This window comes from Setaria italica, chromosome II, assembly GCF_000263155.2.
Source record: "Setaria italica strain Yugu1 chromosome II, Setaria_italica_v2.0, whole genome shotgun sequence".
Classification (NCBI taxonomy): domain Eukaryota; kingdom Viridiplantae; phylum Streptophyta; class Magnoliopsida; order Poales; family Poaceae; genus Setaria; species Setaria italica.
Window position 1 is genome coordinate 3,380,424 of NC_028451.1, and position 19,750 is coordinate 3,400,173.

The 19,750-nt window shown below is 40.2% G+C and overlaps 2 protein-coding genes and 1 non-coding gene across 5 annotated transcripts in view; 2 read left to right on the top strand and 1 right to left on the bottom strand.

Annotated features, from left to right (window-relative positions):
* Window positions 1-140: 140 nt before the first annotated feature.
* Window positions 141-7,077, bottom strand: LOC101753996 (D-lactate dehydrogenase [cytochrome], mitochondrial). The gene is made up of 18 exons (XM_012844158.2): window positions 6,714-7,077; window positions 6,515-6,608; window positions 6,273-6,373; window positions 5,977-6,025; window positions 5,287-5,379; window positions 4,989-5,103; window positions 4,536-4,596; window positions 4,319-4,355; window positions 4,180-4,241; window positions 3,919-4,015; window positions 3,515-3,589; window positions 3,147-3,255; window positions 2,245-2,354; window positions 1,980-2,042; window positions 1,437-1,516; window positions 995-1,125; window positions 752-795; window positions 141-522 (listed from the first exon to the last, which is right to left on the bottom strand). Exons 1-18 carry the CDS (start codon window positions 6,941-6,943, stop codon window positions 403-405), a joined length of 1,671 nt encoding a protein of 556 aa, XP_012699612.1. The 5' UTR covers window positions 6,944-7,077; the 3' UTR covers window positions 141-402.
* Window positions 7,078-7,244: 167 nt separating this feature from the next.
* Window positions 7,245-7,316, top strand: TRNAG-UCC. The gene has a single exon. It is a non-coding gene; the product is annotated as a tRNA-Gly (tRNA).
* Window positions 7,317-11,362: 4,046 nt separating this feature from the next.
* Window positions 11,363-19,750, top strand: part of LOC101754391 (valine--tRNA ligase, chloroplastic/mitochondrial 2) — a 13,505-nt gene continuing 5,117 nt past the window's right edge. The window contains exons 1-18 of one of the 3 annotated variants that reach the window (XM_004955473.3): window positions 11,363-11,668; window positions 11,733-11,838; window positions 12,657-12,783; window positions 13,498-13,581; window positions 13,688-13,782; window positions 14,283-14,374; window positions 14,764-14,817; window positions 15,995-16,047; window positions 16,212-16,279; window positions 16,532-16,607; window positions 16,746-16,829; window positions 17,111-17,259; window positions 17,658-17,775; window positions 17,866-17,982; window positions 18,117-18,337; window positions 18,705-18,794; window positions 18,895-19,006; window positions 19,594-19,704. In XM_004955473.3, coding sequence (XP_004955530.1) covers window positions 11,527-11,668; window positions 11,733-11,838; window positions 12,657-12,783; window positions 13,498-13,581; window positions 13,688-13,782; window positions 14,283-14,374; window positions 14,764-14,817; window positions 15,995-16,047; window positions 16,212-16,279; window positions 16,532-16,607; window positions 16,746-16,829; window positions 17,111-17,259; window positions 17,658-17,775; window positions 17,866-17,982; window positions 18,117-18,337; window positions 18,705-18,794; window positions 18,895-19,006; window positions 19,594-19,704 — 1,899 coding nt within the window. In that variant the 5' untranslated portion in view covers window positions 11,363-11,526. Of the gene's footprint in view, window positions 11,669-11,732; window positions 11,839-12,655; window positions 12,784-13,489; window positions 13,582-13,687; window positions 13,783-14,282; window positions 14,375-14,763; window positions 14,818-15,994; window positions 16,048-16,211; window positions 16,280-16,531; window positions 16,608-16,745; window positions 16,830-17,110; window positions 17,260-17,657; window positions 17,776-17,865; window positions 17,983-18,116; window positions 18,338-18,704; window positions 18,795-18,894; window positions 19,007-19,593; window positions 19,705-19,750 lie in introns of those variants that run through there. The other 2 variants (XM_004955474.3, XM_022824399.1) reach the window with 2 other exon arrangements.

The following is a 19,750-nucleotide window of genomic DNA, read 5'->3' on the forward strand; positions in this document are numbered from 1 at the left end:
ATGCGCTATACTCCTTTTTAGCTCCAAACCTAACATCACCGTCTCATCCTCGTAGGATTCCAGGTCCATCGCACTACTGCATCGGTCGTCATCGTCACCAGCGCTGCATACTTCAAGATACAGGTCCTATCTGGACAGAATCAGGAGAAGAATGTCTCGATGCATTATTTTTATTTCACTCTCATGGTTCATTTGAGTTATGTGCCAGTACAATTCTGCTGTGCTGCTGCCTACGTGCATTTCTCCCCAACGCATACATGTGGGAAGTCCCGGGCAGCTGAGCGCATTGCGTTTACTGGCAGCACTTGGCCTGCGTCGCGCCTTCTGGAATCAGGGCTTGAACAACCAAGCCCACTCGTGAAAATCCCTCCGGGTGATCCGGTCAGGTGGCGGCTTAGAGCGTCATATGCAGACGTGAGGCGGGATCAGCTTCCCCGGATTCATGATGTTGTTGGGATCCAACGCCGCCTTTATCCTTTTCATGGTCCGGAGTGACTCGATGCCCAGTTCCTTCTCTAGGTACTGCAAAAGAAACAAAAAGAGTATTCAGCAACAATGAGGCGATAACATCCGTAAAACACTAAACAAGCATCAACTTCGTAAGCTCAAAGCATGAAGGGTTTGGAATGGATGCTTCTCATAGTCTCGCGGAAATGCAGGGATGCGACAGACTAGTAAATGATGGCAAATCATGAGGTAGTGTCACTGAGCTTTTGCATCAGCTAAAAACAGGTGATAGACAGGCACTTGCCTTCATTTTCCCAGTACCCACACCGTGCTCTCCTGTGCATGTACCTGTTTGGTATCAGAGTTACCATCATTATGTCAATCAGTTCAAGCTTATGCAATGATCAAATCTCTCATGCAAAGGGGTAAAACAGAAAAAGAACAATTGTATAAGGTAGGATTGCTACCTGATAATGAGACAACTCTGGATTAAGACAGTGGTAGTTATACGTGACAGCAAGTAAACACAATAGGTGCGAAGATGTACCTTCCATAGACAGAGCTGTATGAACCATGAAATGGTTTAGTCTCTCTGCTTCCTTTCGTTGGTCGTCCTTACTTGGATCAAACAGGATAATTGTGTGGAAATTTCCATCACCAGCATGAGCGATAACCAGACTGCAGACATAAATGATATCAGAGATAAATGTATTCGCAACAAATAAAATATATTTGCATCATCAACATGGCCGATAACCAGACTGGAAACTTAAATATATCAGAGATAAATGTCTTCGCAACCAATAATAAGGCATATTCATGTACTGAAACTATTGTAAGATAATGCTATACCATATATTACAAAAAAAACCTTCTCTCCTATATTTACAATAGTGAGAGAGGTGCAGCCATCTCTTGTGTTAGATGAATAGTGCCTCAGAAAAACTGAGGCAAGTATATTTGAATATTTGAATGAGAGAAATGCATACCAAGTCAATGGTGACGCATCAAGCAGTTGCTTTGATGTAGATATGCATTCAGCAAGTCTGGATAAAGGGACACAGACATCCTGCACAAACAACAGATACAGTAGCATTAGGAGACTCGTTGTAGACCATGCATTGTTAACTGACAACATGTTCCATGTAAAGTTGCCACAATCACAATGACCTTTTGGACGAGCTACACAAGCATAGGAGTAGAAAATAACAAATCGCTAATGAGAGAAACAAAGCTCTTTATTTTCAAACAAGGGTATGCCAGGAACTATCATCATCACATAACTGAGGGTATGTTACATAGCTACACATCATCTACGTTGAACATGCTACTTATTTTGGGATCACAATTGTGACCATTTTTTATCGGGAGAACACAGGGACATGCTGTTAAGACTTACAAATAGGAGCAGGCATTAAAGCACATGATACACAACACTACATGTGGCACCTGAATATTACAATGACATATGTATATATTATAACAAGTGGTAAGAAAACAAAGTTTTCAAAAAAAGTGATAAGAAAACAAACTGTTATCATAGCTTCATGATCAGGTTTCATAGCAAAACCAGCCCAAAGTGCCTCCTTTCTGATCTGCACATGAAGGACGAAATATTGTTACAAATATATTCCAATAACATAGATCATTTGCAATGCATGAGGCTAATATTACAGAAGCGAATTAATTCTGTATGCAAAATTCATGTGCGTGCAAGATCATATATAACCAAAAGGAAAAATCAATATATTGGATAGTGGAAAATGTACTGCTCTTCAGATTAAAAGCTCTACTGACCTTCCATAATTCTGTTTTAGCCTCCGGCTCCTCAACAAAAACAAAATCCGATCCATGGTGTTCGTTGGCAATTTTCTGAACCAAGAGAGTTTGTTCGAGTGCATATGCTTCTGATATTTGCAAAGGGAAAGATGTTAACAAAGAAAAGGAAGTAGTCAGTTATTGATCGCATACTATAACAACGGCTGCAGCTTAATAAGTTTTGTGACTTCAAAAGAGTTTCTAATTAGCATTGTCCAGCAACCAGTAAATTATATTATTATGTTGGTTTTATCATGAAGATAACATACATCACAAGCTAGCGAGCTATGGGGCTATATCCTCAAAAAATACAAGAGGTATCATCTAGCAAAACTGGACGTGTATTGACATCAAATCAACTTCACTTCATGAAACCAATCTTTGACTGATACTGCTCCATTTTTTTATTAAATATAATGTTCTGAAAATTGTCCGGCCAGAGGCTTGTACGTGTGCAGAGTTTATATTGTTTATTAGGGAATATTCCAAGAAGCGTGTGCACCTCAGAACCTAAACTGCAAGAGTAAACCTCTGCTAATTGATATCGCGAAGTACAGAAGCAGGCATATACAGTAGTCGTATTATCATTCTTTACCCACTATTACTGATCACAAATTAAGTCAAATTTATAATCTGTAAGCAGGTGCGAAATATAACTCTTACTACAGCTGAAGTGCGGCAAGAAGTGTGATGATAAACTTTTTGTGCGGTTGGTTATTGGATATATAAGACTTTGAACTGCCATGGCTACACGCAAACCTCTTGTTCATCTGACTACATACATATGGCAGCTTATTCAGATAAATTCATTTCAGAGGAATAACCACTGCTACCATAGATAAATAGTGCTGAACAACTGATCAAATGATAAGCTGCATTACCTGTCCCTATGAATTCAAACATCAAGGTTGGCACTTCAGGCAAGTTTTTACCATTTGCCATGTTTATTGCCCTTATCTGAACCTCATCCAACAATTCCACTCTTGAAACCTAGTCATGTAGAAAAGAAAAACAGAAATATTGACAAACTGCAAGAGCCCCACAGGATTGCCACTGATACACATAGATGTAAGTTCCATGGTAGTATTTTTATTCAAAGTTGATTTAACATTAAGCCACATGCAACAACATAGAGGCCAAAGCCAGCACATTCAATTCATACAAAACACAGGAGATCAAATGTTTCAGATATCTAAACTAAGTGTCATAGTCACTGTAAAGAAAGAAAATCAGCAGGAAAAAGACAAACCTGTATCCCAGAAAGCATTGTTGCAATAGCAACATCGGCAGCATCCTTAACGGTTTTAAAATTGCACATTGCAACCTGAAATAGCAGAGACATGTAGGCTGAGTGCCTCCATACTAAAACGAAAACAAAAGAGATGCACAGTATACAGAGAAAAAATTGACAGCATAAATCTAGCAAAGTCGTGTTCTGTCATCTGTGTATACGATTGCACAAATCTTTCAGAAGATGAAGGACAGTGGACAGCTGAAGTTGGTATCTCTTTAGAAAGAACAGAAATCTTTCCAAAACAAACGAACATTATGGTTCCTACACGCTGCATATGTTGATATTCAGGCCTATACAAACAAGTTCGCAGTGGTAGCAAAACATGGAGTTTGGTATTGACTAAATCAAAAGATACACACCACAGAATGAGATGGAAGCTTTTGAAGTCGTAAAGTCACTTCTGTAATCACACCCAAAGTTCCTTCACTTCCAATGATCAAACGAGCAAGGTCATACCTGACATTTAACAAGGCAGAGGTAAAGAAAGTTGCTAAAACATATGGCAGCTGGCAGGAACAAAATGCCATGCATATATGGATAAAGCAAGCACCAAGCAGTGAAAATATGATTCATTGTTTTTTAAAAAAGGTTTATTCTAATCAGGAGAGTGTCTAGCATACCCAGCTGCACTCTTTCGAGCCCGAGAGCCTGTCTTGACAACATCACCATTGGGTAAAACAGCCTGCACGTACCAAGGAAAAATTACAATTTGTATCTGGAACTAATACAAAGTAGTTTTTAACGATAAGGGAAAAGTACCTGAAGGTTAATCACATTATCCCGCATTGTTCCATACCTACAAACTAGGAAGGAAGCCATAAAATCCATTTAAAAGTTATAATACAAAGCTAGCAAATAAATATATGCACTGACATATCGCTCTTATGTTTGCACGTCTTTCTGTGATAAAGATTTATGGTTGTAGTACAGAACCTTGAATATAGCCTGAAAATATAAGGAATAAGTGAGTAATTACCTCACAGCTAATGAACCAGAACAGCGAGTAGCACACATGCCTCCAATAGTGGCCCCAGGCCCTGCAAATCAAAATAACATTTTTAGCTAAAGTACCAAGCTTAAATCACAGAGTGTTTGGGTTTCATAAGCATGCAAAACCTAACACAATCGCTTTACTCTAGATATGATAAAGTCTCTGCTGATATTCCCCCAGAATGATACTGGGAATTAAACATACATATGAAATCATAGAAACAATAAGAGTGAAAATGGAGTTACTAAATATGCTACATTTTATAAATACTTCAATCATGACTGCATTAATGAGAAACTTAGAAGTTAAAAACTGCAATCAAGTTAAGTTGAACGCAATTCCACATTAATTGATTAAATTTAGAAGTTCATAACAGGGACCTTGATCAAATTAATGAGAAATTCAAAAGGTTTTATGAACAAGTAACAAGGAACTTTCCTGGATCAAGAGGGAAAAAGAGGCCATAGGGCTTCAGGTACTCGTTCAGCTCTATCCATCCAACTCCAGGTTCAACAACCACATCCATATCCTCAATATGCAGGGATTTGATTTTCTGTAAAGAATTTATGCCATGATGAACTGCACCACACATTAGAAGAAAGGCAACACAGTAGATAGTGGATGCTTGAATATCCTAGCGCCTTTCATTTAACTCATTCACAAATAGTTCGTTTTTGTAACATCATTGACACCTAGCTGTAGCTATATGGTTTAAATTATATTGCTTAATGTGTACCTTCATCAAGGTCATGTCGATGCAAACACCACCATGAGGTGCCAGTGTGTGACCCTCAATAGAGGTAGCCCCACCATATGGTACAATTGGAATCTGAAGACAAGTAAAAAGAACGTAGACTAGATCAATGATGGTACCTTTATACATGAGATTTCACAGGGCAAATCGAGAGTTAGAAGACATGCACACATTCTACTTCTTAATCCTTACTGACTGTAGCAAGAAAATCAATAATGAAGCTATGAAACATTGGAAATGGAACCTCATGTACAGAATACACAAAATTAGTTTCTCTATTTATGAAATGGAAGCATAGTTTTTGCATGTCCTAGGAAAAGACATTTCTATGTTTCTAAACAGGGTAGTGTTGCATTCTACAAAAAGATATATATATATATATATATATATATATATATATATGTTCCAGCATGAAAAACTTGATAAATTTCAGTTATGCACTTATAACATGTGAATATGTGATTAGTAAGCACTTGCAGCAGCACCAAATACACACATTTGAAATGGGAAAAATGACTAGTTCAAAAGATTATCCACGGCGTCGCAGATATTGGAAAGTCCTTGAAACTGTCAGAGCACGGTACAGTCTAATGCAGTAACAGTCCTGGACCAGTAAGTATTCAATACTCTTTAGTTGCATATTTATTTGCACCAACGAGAAGAATAACATACCTTATACTTGTTACAGGCCATCACAATCTTTTGTACCTCCTCTTGCGAACTGCAGATAGATGATGCAGTCATCACATCTTTATCAGAAAAAGATCATTTGATGAAGAGATGCTTGAGATATGAAACAGGTTTGGGCGTTTAGCATATCAACACCATCAAAGTTCGGATACATATGAATTTGTAAGATGGGGCACGACTGGCAAGCCATTTCAGGCAAAAACACTTGAATACCATCTCTTGACAGCCCTCAATTATAGCAAAACATGATCTTTGGAGTTCTTAGTAAGCGTCATCACCTCGGGAACACAACAACATCGGGCACGTTGGCTGCCTTGTGGAAGCTGTTCTGCGGCGTGCCATGGAAGCTCCTCTCCTCGTAGTCCACCGTCAGGTTATCCTGCCAAAAATCCACACTCTCAGCCAGCCGTCTACTCACCCGCCAGAAGAAACATCAAACACTTGGCGTGCACACATCATGGCCATCCGTCCCCGCACACGAGCTCAAGGCAACGGCGGGCAACCAGATCACCAAACTCACCCCGAGGAAGGACGCGAGCTCGTCGATGAACTCCCGCGGCACGCGCCGGTGCTCTCCTTTCACGATCAGCTCCGTGCTATCCTTGCCCCCGACGCTGAACCAAAAGCAACCAGACAAACAAGGCAGTGGTCAGCTCAACTCAAATCAACCCAATTGGGGCATTGGGCCTCGAGGAAGGGATTTGGGTGCAGGGGCGCACCGGAGGTCGACGCCGGGGTCACAGAGGGCGACGGTTGTTCCCCCGGCGGCAGCGGCGGCGGCGGCGGCGGCGGCGAGGAAGGAGAGGAAGCGCGGGCGGCGGCTGGTGGTGGAGGAGGGGGCAGGGGCGGGCGGTGCGGGCTGCGGCTGGGTGGAGAGCGGGAGGCGGAGGGAGGAGAGAGGGAGGAGCGCGCGGCAGGGGCGGGAGAGCCGGAGGAGGGAGGCAGCCATGGCGGTGGCGCGGTGCTAATCTGGTGAGAGGCCGTAAGAAGCGAGCGAGCGATGGGGATGGAGACTGTTCACTGATCAAGTGATCGGTTGAGGCCTCGACGGAAGCCGGCAGTGAGTGAACCAGATCTACCGACGGAGCGCACTGGTTGTCAACGGGTTCGCGGCTCGGGCGCTATGGCCTTTTGTATTGTTGGAACGCGTCCCCACATGGTGTCACGAGGCGCGAAGCGCGCTGTTTGCGGAGAGCGAGGACCAAGATGATTAGTAATGAAAATTATCTGTGCGATGATTCATCATCCAAGCGTTTGTAGTCCAACGGTTAGGATAATTGCCTTCCAAGCAATAGACCCGGGTTCGACTCCCGGCAAACGCAAGTCTTTTTTGCAGTTGATAATATTTTTTATTATTATTTTTGTGTGTTTTCCCCTCTTCCCTGTCCTTCTTTTTTTTGAGGAATCACATATATATTAAACAAACTTAAGAGCGCAGTACAGAGATGAGGGCAAACTTCCCCACTGAGTGTTTTTAAGTGCTGTAAGCACCGTACAAGTATCAGAGTGACTCTTGAACAGGTAGCCCACCAAAATTTCCTAATGATGGCTGTTATTTTTGCTCAGAACTTTTTGGTGAAGAGGAGGTTAGGCATGTAATAGACAGGAATGGATGCAAACACAGACTTAATGAGGGCTAGGCGAGCAGCATGGGAAAGCTTGTTTGCTTTGATCGTAGTGAGTTTGGTTCTAAATTTTTGTAGGATAAACTCATAGGCCTTTGCTCTGTCTTTGTGGTTGATGAGGAGGGGGTGCCCTAGATGGATGGTGTTAGGCTGAAAGTCCTGGACCGGAAAGACCTGCTTGATTTGATATCGAACCTGTGGATCTGTATGTTTGCTAAACAAAATAGAGGTCAGCAATTTGGGGTTTGGCCGGATTGGTTGCAAAAGTCTTGGAGAATGGATTTGATGCGTTCTGCCTCACAGATGTCAGCTTTGCCATAGATGATAAGATCATCTGCAAAGAGGAGGGAGTGTATTGGTGGGCAGCCAGGGCCGAGAGTGACTCCCGAAAGGTTGTTGTCATCTAAAGCTTGCTGGAGGCGAATTGACAGTTCGTTTATAGCAAGAACAAAACGGCATGGAGAAAGTGGGCAGCCCTGTCCAAGCCCTCTGCTAGAATTGAAGCGACGAAAAGACTGACCGTTGATGACAACAGAGAAAGTTGGTGAAGAGATGCATGAATGAACACAATCAATGAAATGACCTGGAAACCCTTGGCGTTGAAGAGCTTGAACAATAAAAACCATTCTAACCTATCAAAAGCCTTTGCAAGATCGATTTTAAGCATAAATGCAGGCTGTTTCCAAGACTTGAGCTGAAAGGAATGAACTATCTCCTGAGCAATAACAACATTACTAGTTATATGCCTTCCCTAAATGAATGCATGCTGACTTGGATGAATGTGTGCTGGGAGATGAGGTTTTATACGTTCAGCTAAAGATTTAGCAGCTATTTTATAGATCACATTGCAAAGGCTAATAGGTCTAAAATCCTCTGGCCTAATTGGGTTATTGGGTCTGTTCGCTTCAGCTTATAAGCTGGCTGAAAAGCTGAAACGGCTGATTTGTTGTGAGAGGAAAACACTGTTTGGTGGCTGATAAGCCAGCTGAATAATATTTGTCGTATTTAGAGATTCCGGGAAAGTACCTGTTCCGTAAAAGTTACTGATTAATAAATCGATGACGTCCTCTTGAATCCAGTCCCAAGCGGCCCTACAGAAAGCAACGTTCAGACCGTCAGGTCCTGGTGTTGCATCCTTCCTCATCCCTTTTATCAACTGCAAAAGTTCATGTGCATCTGGAATGGACATGGTAAAAAGGTCATCCAAAATTACCTGTTGCTGATTATTCTGCATTGGAGGTACAGGGTTAGAGGTAGAGAAAAGATTACTGAAATACGTTATGAAAACATTAGCTATGTCGCCAGGAGTTGAAATTATATTTCCTTGCTAGTCCTGAATGCGAGTGATCCTGTTTTTCCTTTTCCTTTTCATGACAGCCTGCTGGAAGAACTCGGTGTTGTTATCGCCATCAACTGCCCATAGTTTTTTGGCCCTTTGCTTTGTAGTATTCCGTGATCTTATCTAGGAGAATTTGGTGCTGGTGGACTAAAAGAGCTTCCTCTGTATGTTGGCGAATGGCCGGTGATTGGCTTTGGAGATGAAGTAATCTCTGTTCTATTTCTGTAAGCTGTTGTGGGATTGGTTTTGTACGTTTGCTCCAAACTGTGAGAGCACCAGCAAAATGTTTGGTTCTTTGGTGGCACGGTCTATGTTTGGTGGAACCCCATTTTTCTTTGGCTACACTTTGTATTAGAGATATGGATAGCCTATGTATGTACATACATAGGCTATCCATATCTCTAATACATTTGTTGGACATACATAGGCTATCCATATCCTCTAATACTTTGGAAATCCTGTTCCATGAGCCACCAGTTCTCAAATTTGAAAGGTTTGCGTGATTTTGGAACTGAAGAATTGAGAACAGCTAAAATAGGAGCATGGTCACTGTAAAGCATTGGTAGGGAAAGCAAGGCACCATTCTGCATTAGCCAAGCATCTGTCGAGGCGCTCAAAAGTAGGATTAGTAGTAAAGCGTTTATTAGTCCATGTACAAGCTGGGCCACTGTATCCCATGTCAATAAAACCACACTGTTTGACAAGAGCACGGATACCACGCATACGAGATATACTAGCAGATTTGGGGCCACACTTCTCACTAGGATGCATAATATTATTCAGATCACCCACACAAGAGGTGGCTCTATCTGGTGAGGCTATCACAAAATTTAAAACATCCTTCCAAATAAGATGTGTTTGCTGATGATGCATACTAAATTGAAAGGCATATTAGAAGGATTATGCACGCCATGAGCTAAAACATAATGATTGCTATACTGAGCAATGGTAAGCTCAACCTCATCATTCCACATGACCCATAAACCCCCGGATAAACCAACTGATGGAACCACAAAACTGTCACGGACAGAAAATCTATTGGATAATTGACTTGCAGTAACCTTAGAGTTTCTAGAGCTTTTTCCCTCTTCACTCTCGAATTGGCACTGGGCGGAATAAAAACAATAGCATTACTTTGTTTATTACTTTATTGGCCATAGCATTACTTTGTTTATTACGTTATTGGTCATATAAAGAACTGTTTTGAAAAAAACTAAGAGCAGTGTCCGTATTGGCCCCATTTGGTCATACAAAGAAACAGTTTTGAAAGAGATCATATTATTTTGCATCAAAAAGGAACAACGCGTATGATAGTTTGTTGGCCATACAAAGAAACAGTTTGAAAAAGATCCTCTTGTTTTGCATCAAAAAGGAAAAGCGCATATGATCGGATTTAGTATTAGAAAAACTTCATTTACATTCGGCATGGCTACCATTATTAAACAAAAAATCCTTTTTCATAAACTATGCTCATTATTAACACCATTATTTGTATAAGCTTTCGGGGAAAAACATATGTAGGCTATACATGGCGCGCACGATCGTGTGCCCATGCCAAGTTGGCAAGTTGCTTGGGGTCTTTACTCTTGCAGCAAGTAATTAGTGATACAGTCCTAGCACCGCGCGTTCATCGATCACATCTAAAGAGAAGAGAAGCATCTTAATCATGAGAAATAAGTTGCCAATCTAAACGGATAACCACCCTATGATCCATAATGAAAAGCAGTACATTCCTATAAAACTCGAGATACCTTGAAAGCAAAACCGATGACACAACGAAGCCATCATCCCGGAACATTAACGCCTTCATCATGGTACCGCTTTGATGTCGGTCAGCAAGAAACTCATCTTCCTCTCCTTTCAATTTCCCCTCTTATTTTTTAAAAAAGAATTTTATTCTAGCTTCCACAGGAGTTTCCCGCTCAACTGGACCTTATTGTTCATGGCTCCGATATGTTTAAAGCAAAACTTTGAAAGAGCACGACCAAACAAAGATGTAATTAAATGTAATTAATCTATTGTAAAATTTTACTTCCTTATATGATATGGCAGAGCTCCTGCCCTTTAACGATCAAAAAAGAAAAGAATAGTCACTCGTGCTTGGATGTGGCAGAGCTCCTGCCCTTTAACAATTAAAAAAGAAAAGAATAGTCACTCGTGCTTGGACGAAATTTTGCACGAAATTTTCCTTAATAGACAAGGAATTGCACTTACTCCTGCGCAAATTTTTAGAAATCTCGGTGCCACACCCCAATCCGTCCCTGCTGGGGATCAAACCTGGATGGGTGCGCTCCCTAACGGAAGTCGTACCACTGCGCTACAAACACGTCTGTTAATGGAAAAAATAGTGGACAGGGTATAAATTAAAAAGAGAATCGGAAATATGTCTCGGTTTTCCGCTTCCCCCTTCGTCGGCGAGTGCGAGCGGCCAGCCAAGCCAACGCACGCACAGGTGCGCTCCCAGCACCATTATCCTCTTCCTCTCCCAATTCCAAATCCAAACCCCTCCCTCCCAGCGGCATCTTCACTAGGGTTTATCTCCAGCGAGGCCGCGGGGCCGCGCCACCAATGGCGCTCGCGGGCCCGTCCTCGGCACTCCTCTCCTCATCCTCCTCCGCCTGCCTCCGCCGCCTCAACCCGCTCCTCCTCTCCGCCGCCTGCCGCCGCTCGGCTTGGGGCCAGCGCCGCGCCTCCCGCAGGTTCTGCGCAGGTACCAGCGGCCGCGCCTAGCTTGTTGAATTCTGCTGGGAATGGCTAATCGGCTGATTGGATAGATTGGGCCTGTTCCGCTGCAGCGGTTGCCTCCGAGGCGGATGTGTTCACCTCCCCGGAAGTCGCGAAGTCGTTCGACTTCACCAACGAGGAGCGGATTTACAAGTGGTAATTTCGCATCTATGTGCCCAATTTTTGCTTGCTTGCTTGTTTTTTTGGATTCGTTTTAAGGACGTTCTCGCCAATTCATAATAGGTGTGCTGATTTTGGCCTGTAATTCGGCACACATGCACACCCTTTGATGCCGTACTTGTGTACAATGTAGGTTTTAGCAGTTATCCTTCAGTTTTCAAAGTGGATCAATGTGTATTTATCACTTGGTAGTGGTTGGTAGTGGTTTGCGTTCACGATTTGGGTGCTCGCTCGTCCATTTCTGCTTGTGGTCACAATGAACTGTGATGCGGAGGGCGAGTAAGTAGGTATGTGGAATTCATAGAAGTTCGAATGTGCCAGGCATTGTCAGCTATTCCCGGCTTTCAGCAGAGTGGCATTAAATATTTTTCATATTTATGAATTGCCATTTGTGTATTGGTACGTTGAGTCGAGTGATGGCAGTTAGCTTAGGATAGGAAAAAAATAATTCAATATGCTTTTGATGGCAGTATAAACTAGTTTTTATTAGAAAAAGGGAAATTAAATGCAAACATTCATCCCCACTTAGGGAATGTAGAACAGTACACATTTAATAAATCCATGCAAGTTGACAGTTGTTTGTTTTATAGTTTATACACATGCAGGAACGCAGGGGTGAAAAATATGATAGTCCTAATCAAGAAATAGTACTTGAACATTGCTCCACAAACATTTATGAGTTGATATTTTCTAGTCGCCTGTATTTCTGTTTCAATGAACTATGTTCCTGATGTAATACACTACGCTTGTTTCTGTGCTTCAACAAACTTTTCTTATACATGATTCTCTATTAGGTGGGAATCTCAAGGATTTTTTAAGCCTAACTTTGATCGTGGAGGAGATCCATTTGTCATCCCGATGCCACCCCCAAATGTTACCGGTTCACTGCATATGGGCCATGCTATGTTTGTCACCCTTGAGGTTGGATGATTAAATCCAGTGCTATTGTGCTTATTCTGTTTGCTAACTACAAACTGATTTGGCTTAACAATTAAGACTAGTCATCTATCATCTTATCAACAGATCATTCATTGCTTACATTCTCATGATTTTATCTTTACATTTACTATGTTCTTGTATCATACTTCGTTTGTAAATTTTTTGTTACACACTTTGAAATACTCCCTCCATTTCAAATTATAAGGCATATAGTTTTATCCACCTTCTTTAAGATACTAGGCTTGCATATGAATTTATTGATGTTTTACCTTGTAATTTCAAATGGGAGGAGTAATTAAGATATCACATGATTGATATGCTCCTTCGGGTGAATCTGTTTCTTGAAGGGAATGCTGTCTTTCAATTACTCTGGTAACTGATTTCTCTCAATGGACCCATGAAATGAGTTATAGATAGTAAAGTGGACACTAGTCACTATTAGCTGAAGTAAGCGTTAGTGATTATGAAGTCTATCAAAAGCTAAGCTATACAAGCACTGTGAAACTTTTATCTAACAGTCAACCTGTTTAAGTTCATTGATGTACTTTAGAACCCTAGATAATCTGTGCATAAAACATCCTTATTGCATCATGTACTATGCAAAGCTGATAAACCTCAATTTTGCCTCCTTCCATTTTTTGTCTGGCTCTACTATTTTTCTTACTAAAAGAATCCCCATTTCTTTAAGTGACTCAGGATATAATGGTTAGGTATTTCCGAATGAAAGGGAGACCTACACTCTGGATACCTGGCACTGACCATGCTGGGATTGCGACTCAGGTCTGTAGATCTTGTCACACATTTGATAGAACTCAGTTTGTGTTCAAATATATTTGTGAAGTAATTTGTGGATTTCTCCTTCTAACATTTTCCATTTATGTTTCAGTTGGTCGTGGAAAAGATGCTGGCTGCTGAAGGTGTCAAAAGGACAGATCTGACACGAGAGGAGTTCACCAAAAAAGTCTGGGAGTGGAAGGAGAAGTCAGTCCTTTTTCAGTCTGGACCAATTTGTGACTTTTGTCTTATGCAACTTATTAAAACTATGGGCTCTGACTCTGAAGCAATCCTTGCTGTCGATTACTCTGACTGTTTGCATCTCTCTCTCTAGTGATGTTGTGTTTCATTTACCATAATCAGGATGTCCAGTTATGCTTTATTATACTTCTTAACTAATAAACTGTGAAATTAACTGTCATGAAGTTGTGATCAAAGATTATCATGATTGGTTTTTTTTCACACAATACCAACATTGGTTGTTTTAGACCAATTATTATGATTATTTTTCAGACCACTCATTATGATTGTATTTTAGAAATTAGTATTATGATCGGTGTTTTTAGACCAATTATTATGACTCTTTCATTAGCTTCAGAAGGATTTTCATTCTTCAGGACTCAGGAATTCTTTTTAAAGATGGATTTCCACGATGGACTGTCTGCAAAACTAATGTGTTCTAATTCTAATCACTGCTTCCCTTTCAGATACGGGGGTACTATCACTAATCAGATTAGACGATTGGGCGCATCTTGTGATTGGAGTCGTGAACGTTTCACTCTTGATGAACAATTGAGTCGTAAGTGTTGCTGTTATTTTCTGGTGCTGATGATGCTTTTAGCATTTAGTACTTCCCCATATTATTGTGTCATTAAGTTAGCATTTAGTACATTTCCCAGTGTTGTAAAAGGTCTACTAGGCCATATACAAGGAATAAATCCTCCTACATGCTACCGCCTGATTGCCAGTTAGGCTACTAGGCAGGCTGTTTAGGCTGTGTAATCGCTACCAGGTGGATGACCAAATGCATACTGATTAGCGACTTTAGAACCTTGCTTTGACCTAGGCTTCGAAAAAGAAGCATTGATAGGCTCTGTTGTCATTATATGATTTAAACACTACAATCTTGGTAGATTGCTCCCTCAAACAGAATGTTGTCATTCATGTATTGGTGGTTCTTTTCTGCAGGGGCAGTTGTTGAAGCATTCGTTAGGCTTCATGATAAAGGGCTTGTATACCAAGGTACACTGATTTATCATGGTTATGCTACTACAAAAGAGTGCGTGTAACAAACTCTTTTCTTCTTAATGCAATGCTTCGCAGCTCTCCTGCGTGTCTGAGGTGAAAAAAAGTGTGTGTGTGCGTGCGCGCGTGCATGACCTTGGATCTTTGTGTTGAGTATCGTATACCATTTTTCAATTTATATCCCCTTATGTTCTTCTGTCCTACTATATAGTTTGCTTGGTCATAATTTCTTCTTGTCTATATTAACATGCTTAATGCTGGCAGATTAACTACTAATTGAGTTTGAAAACTTTTCTGTTCCAGTAGATTTAGCAGTAGCTGGACACAAATACACTTATGAAGTAGGAGCAGGATGCATTAGCAACTTCTTCTACATGCTTTTCTATTATAGATTACAACAAAAAAATTATAAGTTCCCCAGATCCATTCCTGCTACAAGCTTAATGCTTTGGCCCCAACATGTATCAAACACATTTATTTTCTATTGGCTACTGCTGATAAGATTGCTATATTGTGGAATGCTGATCTTCATGTGAAAACTCCTGACTTCCTAGTTAGGCTTGCCTCCTTCAGTAATTTCATATCATTCTTTTGAATCAGAATCATGTATATCTTGGTTGAAAGAAAAATCCACTAGTCCAAAACTTTTGGGGTGTACTCCTGGACTTTGCAAATTATGAAATGAACCTTGTTAGTGTATACTAGAGAACTATGTCTCCTCCTGTTTGTCGTATTCAGAAGCAATAGGCTCTACATCCAGTTTCCCTGAAACTTGTATCCTTGAACGATTTGTTACAATGTTACTACATATCACTAGTATCATGTTGCTTTTTCCACAAAGTGACTTATATGTTATGTGTAAGGTCCTACCACTTTGCACTTTACAGCACCCATCTATATATTTCACAATATATCCAGTCTAACCATTGTCACACAATGGTCATATTTATTGACTAAACGTTCAGAACAACTATCTCAACCAAATTGGCAACTCAGTGGAATAAGGCACCATTTTTCCTTCCAACATAGGAAAACATACATTGATGTATGGTTCCTTTTGTTACGCTTGGGTGTCATGCTGATGCTGTCCATGCTTATCATCCAATAATGGTGCAGTAGTTTTACCTTACATCACTTCTATGAATATTGGTTAATGGTTCTGTTTCACTCACAGGATCTTATTTGGTCAACTGGTCTCCTAACCTGCAAACTGCAGTATCTGATTTAGTACGTGAAAATCTCTCCTTTTCAATTTGCTAAAACATCTAGCTCTGCAGATATTTAGTGTAAACTCAAACAACAGAAATTTGATAACAGCACACTGCAAAACTTTAGCACATCATCGATGGTGCAAACTCAAGATTTGATTCTGACATGAGTCTTCTAATCAGGAAGTAGAATACTCTGAAGAACCTGGAAGTTTGTACTTCATCAAGTACCGTGTTGCTGGTGGGACCAGGTACTTTTCACTATATTGCGTTGTGACATTTCTTCATTTGATTGTGAATGGACATTTCATTATTTAGTTCATTTGCCACCAGATTCTTGTTTCCTTCATGTTATATTTAATTTTACATTTTCTGGAGAATAAATTTGCATGACGCACCAATTAATCTTTCACCTTGTAATATGTGAATTTAAGCAACATGGTTGGCACTGTATATTGATGAAAATTGATCACAAGTATTTGAAATATGTACTTATGTCACAGGGATGATTTTATGACTATTGCGACCACAAGACCTGAAACTCTATTTGGTGATGTTGCAATTGCTGTTAACCCAGAGGTATGATTTCTTCAGTGTTGTGCAGTAAAGTTTTCTTGTCTTTTGTTACAACTTATATTATAACCATGTCAATATTTATTTCTCAAACAGCTAGTTTAGTAGAAAATCTTACCTTCAATATGTCAATTGGCAATACAGGATAAGCGTTACGCCAAATATGTTGGCAAGTTGGCCATTGTACCCTTGACATTTGGGAGACATGTCCCTATTATTGCTGACCGGGTAAGTATGAAACTGAATATTCTATGCAGTATATGTTTCAAGCAATTTCACAAAGTGTATTGCAACATTAATTAAGTCATAGCAACGCAAAATGCCAAAAACAACTCATTAACATGGTTCTAGTGTTATCTTATTTTATGCCATTGCTGTTATTTGAAGTAAAAAGAGGTATTTGAAAGGAGTGCTTAAGGGAGATAAATGCCATTAGAAGTGCCCCTTTCTATCTTCTAGGAGTTGCATGATTTCCTGCTAATAATAACTATTGATTCTATGATTTACAGTATGTTGATCCAGAATTTGGAACAGGGGTGCTAAAGATTAGCCCTGGACATGATCATAATGATTATCATATTGCTCGAAAGCTTGGGCTGCCGATTCTCAATGTCATGAACAAAGATGGTACGCTAAATGATGTGGCTGGATTATACAGGTACCTATTTTTCTTCTTTTCAAATTCTTGTGTGATTTATTTGTTAGTTTGATTTTTTTCCTGTGCAACTTGTTCTTTCTATCCATAGTGGGTCATTTATGAATACTCTGAATTTTAGCTACTTATAGACCCATATATGCTGTTTCATGTGGTTTTAATATGCCTTATATTTAATGGCACTGAAATAAGGACCTGTTTAACATAACCTACTGGACTTAGTGTTGTTGAAAGTTTGGATTGTGAGGCACCCTATCCGTGTCTTTGATTTTGTACAAAATCTCTAAGTAGCTGGTTCAACTAATGCATGTGGAGAAGTGATATATTTATGCAGGAATCCTTTCTCTGGCTTTATGTGCAGTATGTTTCTGGTATTAACTTTCTTTCTTGTCCTTCTTCAGTGGTATGGATCGATTCGAGGCACGAGAGAAGTTGTGGTCTGACCTTGTTGAGACTAACTTGGCAGTAAAGAAAGAACCTTATACGCTTCGAGTTCCTAGATCTCAACGGGGTGGTGAAGTATGATCTTTTTTCCTGTTCTTAGTGATATGTTTTTTCGTTATCGATGTTTTCCATAGGCTTGATGAACCTACTTCTGCTTGATCCTAGGTGATTGAGCCTTTGATTAGTAAGCAATGGTTTGTCACGATGGAGCCATTGGCTGAAAAGGCCCTCCGTGCTGTTGAAGAGGGGCAGTTAACCATTCTTCCGGAGAGATTTGAGAAGGTACTGCATGAATTCACTTCTACTCTTTAGAGAGACAGCTTACCATTATGCACTGGCAAAAGTAGGCGGTTCAATGTACTTTTACAGAAACTATTGACTTTTCCTCTTTTTTTGGGGGTATGCTTCTACTGCAGATATATAATCATTGGCTAACAAACATAAAGGATTGGTGTATAAGTAGACAATTATGGTGGGGTCATCGTATACCAGTTTGGTATATTGTTGGAAAGAAATGTGAAGAAGACTATATTGTTGCCAGAACTGAAGAGGAGGCACTCGCGAAAGCTCAAGAAAAATATGGAAAATCAGTTGAAATATATCAAGACCCTGATGTTCTTGATACTTGGTTCTCAAGGTCTGTCGTCCTATGCAAAATTTGTGAACCCAATTATTTTTCTGCATTGTGAGTTAGCTTATTGCATGCTTCTGTCTTTTGATTTGTAAATTGTTTTTTTTTTGCAAGAATTTTTAGTTTCATCCGGAAAGTTATCTGGATTCACCAAATAGGAACTATTTTTTCGGGACTAAGTATCATTTTTTTAATGGCATTTCTTGTAATTCCAAAGATTTAGTTTGTTTTTCTATTGAATAACAATAAAGATTTTATGACCTGCATATTTCGAGCTAATTGCAGTGTGGAGTATGCCATTTCTCCCTTCATCTGTAGTCTTGTTCAGCATGGAGCTTATCTCTTCTTTTCAATTGTTGCTATTGTCCTGCAGTGGTCTGTGGCCTTTCAGCACGCTTGGTTGGCCTGATCTTTCCAAGGAGGATTATAAGCATTTTTATCCTTCAACTGTTCTGGAGACAGGGTAACAGTTCAATTTACCTTTTCTTCTTTCAGTACGGTAATATTTGCGTTGCTGCTGAGTTTCTGTTTTTCACATTGATGCATAATCCTTTCCTTCACAGCCATGACATTTTGTTCTTCTGGGTTGCACGGATGGTCATGATGGGAATTGAGTTTACAGGATCAGTACCATTTTCTTATGTCTATCTTCATGGTCTTATCCGGGACTCTGAGGTGAGATGAGGCCCAATGACAATTTGTTGACAGTTTGTTGTTTTGAGTGTCCAGTAGTGAAGGCTAAACTTTTCTTGTAGTGCAACACTATCTAACTTATAAATCTGTGAGATTATGAAAAAGGCATACCTATTTTTTGAACGCATGTTGTAAATGGCATCATTATCGTATTACTAGGATCCACTATTTGCTGCTTCCAGTGCTTGTTTGCCACATGGTGCCCACCTTTCAGGATCCATCAAAAGGGTACAGCTTTTGCGGATATGGCTTTCAGAAGACCCCCCAAAAAACTAACATAACTTATTTGAAGAATAGATTTCAACTGAAACCTAGCTGTACAAGGGATGCACTTTTTATGCGGGCCTCATGTTTTGTCTGCTAAAAGGCTGTAGATGCTCCCTAACAATTGAACACGTCCTATATCTTCATCCCTCTAGGTTTCAGGTCCTGAAAGAAATACTGTCAACATGTTATTTGTCATGATGAACATGTGGTAACCAGTTAGACCAATTAGGTAGACCACTGCAAAGTATGTTCAATATGGTCCTAAGTCTACATGTAGTGCTAAATTACAAGCTGTTTTTCAGGGTCGCAAAATGTCGAAGACATTGGGAAATGTCATTGACCCCCTAGATACCATCAAAGATTATGGGACTGATGCTTTGAGATTTACACTATCTTTGGGCACTGCAGGCCAGGTTTGTTTTTCCATTCATTATTTTTGTTTTGGTATTTGTTGTTGGG